Source organism: Eimeria mitis, genomic scaffold (assembly GCF_000499745.2).
Source record: "Eimeria mitis Houghton genomic scaffold, Emh_scaff4216, whole genome shotgun sequence".
Taxonomy (NCBI): domain Eukaryota; phylum Apicomplexa; class Conoidasida; order Eucoccidiorida; family Eimeriidae; genus Eimeria; species Eimeria mitis.
The window spans coordinates 1,021-4,066 of record NW_013572541.1 but is presented as its reverse complement, the minus strand read 5'-3'; the positions used below and the strand labels follow the sequence as shown (position 1 = coordinate 4,066).

The window sequence follows — 3,046 nt, the reverse complement described above, 5'->3', positions numbered from 1 at the left end:
TGCATGCATGCATGCATGCATGCATGTATGCATGCATGTAAAAAGCCCCAATGCGTGCATGCATGCAGTTGCATGCTCCTGCTGTGTTTGGTGGATCGGGTGACCTGAATCCGTTGCTGTTGCTGCTCATGCTGTTGCTGCTGGTGCTCATGCTGTTGCTGCTGCTGCTGCTTCTGCTGCTGCTGCTGCTGCTGCTGCTGCTGCTGCTGCAGGCGTACAGTGGTTTGTTCAATAGAGCTAGCGGTTTGTATAACGATCGAGAGGAGGCGAGAGAAAGAAGAAAGAAAGCAGAAGAAGAAGAAAAAGCAAAAAAGAAAGCTGCGTGGGTTAAGGAGATGGCAGAAAGAAAGGGTACGCTGCTGCTGCTGTTGCTGCTGCTGCTGCTGCTGCTGCTGTTGCTGCTGCTGCTGCTGCTGCTGTTGTTGCTGCTGCTGTTGCTGCTGTTGTTGCTGCTGTTGTTGCTGCTGCTGCTGCTGTTTTTGCGGCAGCAGCAGCAGGCATTGCCGATGCGACTATCTTTTGGTTTATTGATGTGCTGTTTTTTTTGTTGTTTTCTTTTTCTGTCTCCTTCTGTCCCTCTATCTCCTTTTGTCTCCTTTTTTGTCTCCTCATCTGTCTCTTCTTCTCTTTCTCTTGCTTGCATCCTGGTTTATATTGCTGCTGCTGCTGCTGCTGCTGCTGCTGCTGCTGCAGCTGTGTGCTGCCATGGGTGTTGAGCCCTTGCAAAGGCCTTCTAGGGTCTAGTGTTTAGGGTCTAGGGTTTAGGGTTTAGGGTTTAGGGTTTAGGGTTTAGGGTTTGGGTGCAGAGCGGGGCGAGGAAGAGGAGCCGTTTGACGTGTGGCTGGAGAAGAAGACAGAAGCAGAAGAAAAAGAAAAAGAAGAAAAACAAAAGAGACAGGCCAGTACGTAGACAACTGTCTCCTACTGTCTCCTTTTGTCTCCGAGCTGTCTCCTTTTGTCTCCTTTTGTCTCCTTTTGTCTCCTTTTGTCTCTTTTTGTCTCCTTTTGTCTCCTTTTGTCTCCGAGCTGTCTCCGAACTGTCTCCGAGCTGTCTCCGAGCTGTCTCCGAGCTGTCTCCTTTTGTTTCCCTTTGTCTACTTTCTGTCTCCTTTTGTTTCTTTCTTGTCTTTTTTTGTCTCTTTTTGTCTCCTTTTGTCTCCGTTGTGTCTCCTTTTGTCTCCTTTTGTCTCTTTCTGTCTCCTCCTGTCTGCTTCTCGTCTCCTTTCTGTGTTGTTGTGAGCTGTCTCCTTTTGTCTCCTTTTTGTTTCCTTTTTCTTCTATCTGTTTTATTGATTTGTTTTTTTTAATCTGCCTCATGCTGCAGCTGTCTCCTTTTGGGGTTTGTGGTGTCTCCTTTTGTTGCTGTGGCTGTCTCCTGTCTCCTTTTCTCCCGTCGCAGCCCCACCTGCTGCTGCTGTTGCTGCTGCTGCTGCTGCACCTGCTGCTGTCTCCTCCTGTTGTGTCTCTTCTGCTGTTGCTGCTGCAGAGGCTGAGGGTGCGCAGGGTGATGCGCAGCGACGCAAGGGCAAAGGAGACACTTCTAGCAGCAGCAGCAGCAGCAGCAGCAGCAGCAGCAGCAGCAGCAGCAGCAGCAGCAGCAGTGTGATGGAGATAGACGAGGAGGATGCAGAGATTATAAAGGAGACAAAGAAGATGGGGTATTGTTATTTCCGTCGGGACCTAACAGAAGAAGAAAAAAAACTAAACGCACAAAACAAACCAACAAAAATACTGTCTCCTTCGGCCTCCTCTCAGTCTCCTGAAGCAGACACCGAAAGAGTTCGTCTCGGGTGTATAGGCAGCTTTAGGGTCTAGGGTCTAGGGTTTAGGGTTTAGGGTTTAGGGTTTGGGGTTTGGGGTGGGGGCCTGCAAGGAGACAGTGGCAGTGCAGCTGTAAACCCTAAGCAACCCGAAAGCTGCTAAAGGACAGTTGATGCATCTGGATGCTGCTGTTGTTGCTGCTGCTGTTGCTGTTGCTGCTGCTGCTGCTGCTGCTGCTGTTGCTGCTGCAGTCGCCTGAGGGTAAGAGCATTTCCCAGTGGAATTCAAGGGGAACGACGTACGAGGAGAAAGGTAGGTTTTGCTGTTGCTGCTGCTGCTGCTGCTGCTGTTGCTGCTGCTACTGCTGTTGCTGCTGCTGCTTTCGCTGCTGCTGCTGCTTTCGCTGCTGCTGCTGCTGTTGGTGTTGCTGCTGCTGTTGCTGCTACTGGCTGAATGTGTCCTTGTAGGGTATCTGTTGCAGTATCTGCTGCTAATGCTGCTGCTGCTGCTGCTGCTGCTGCTGCTGCTGCTTGTGGCTCAGACGTTAGCCCTTGGGCGCGGACCCGCTTCGCCGAGCGGCTGCAGGAGGCCTGCTCTTCTTACGGCAGCCCAGACAACAGCGCTCCGGGGGCCCTTGAAGAGGTAATTAGGGTTTAGGGTCTAGGGTCTAGGGTCTAGGGTTTAGGGTTTACGTTCAAGGGTTTAGGGTTTAGGGTTTAGGTTTAAGGTGTAGGGGTTGGGTTGTTTAATATGTAGATTGATTCCTGCTGGACCTGTGTGATCACAGGTCCTGGGGGATTAGGGTTTAGGGTTTAGGGTTTAAGGGTTTAAGGGTTTAGGGTTTAGGGTTTAGGGTTTAGGGTTTAGGGTTTGGGGTGTATGTGCAGGTGTGCCGCAAGGCAGAGGCGGCGATGAAGGTCTCCCATTTAGTTGACGACGGGGGGAAGATGCACGACCTCCTCAAGAGCTGCTTCCACACCACAATCACGGTATCGCTGCTGCTGCTGCTGCTGCTGCTGCTGCTGCTGCTGCTGTTGCTGCTGCTGCTGCTGCTGCTGTTGCTGCTGCTGCTGCTGGTGTTTTGTGTGCTGCTGCAGCTGTTCCTGTTGCTGTGTGTGTATAAAATTCTTTCTCCAGCCACACACCACCCCCCCCGCACCCAAGCTTAATTTTCTAGGGTTTAGGGTTTAGGGTTTAGGGTTTAGGGTTTAGGGTTTGTGTACAGACAGTGGGTGTAGACGAGGTCACCGGGGACGCTCACCTGGCTGTGGTGCGGGGGAGCCGC

The 3,046-nt window shown here is 51.6% G+C and overlaps 1 protein-coding gene across 1 annotated transcript in view; it reads left to right on the top strand.

The window, feature by feature from the left end:
- Nucleotides 1-335: 335 nt before the first annotated feature.
- EMH_0073400 (uncharacterized protein) overlaps nt 336-3,046 on the top strand; it is a gene marked incomplete at both ends in the record, with an annotated part of 3,278 nt that continues 567 nt past the window's right edge. The window contains 7 exons of the mRNA XM_013499324.1: nt 336-351; nt 807-902; nt 1,487-1,658; nt 2,013-2,059; nt 2,303-2,403; nt 2,649-2,750; nt 2,987-3,031. Of these exons, the coding sequence (XP_013354778.1) occupies nt 336-351; nt 807-902; nt 1,487-1,658; nt 2,013-2,059; nt 2,303-2,403; nt 2,649-2,750; nt 2,987-3,031 (579 nt within the window). The remainder of the gene's footprint in view (nt 352-806; nt 903-1,486; nt 1,659-2,012; nt 2,060-2,302; nt 2,404-2,648; nt 2,751-2,986; nt 3,032-3,046) is intronic.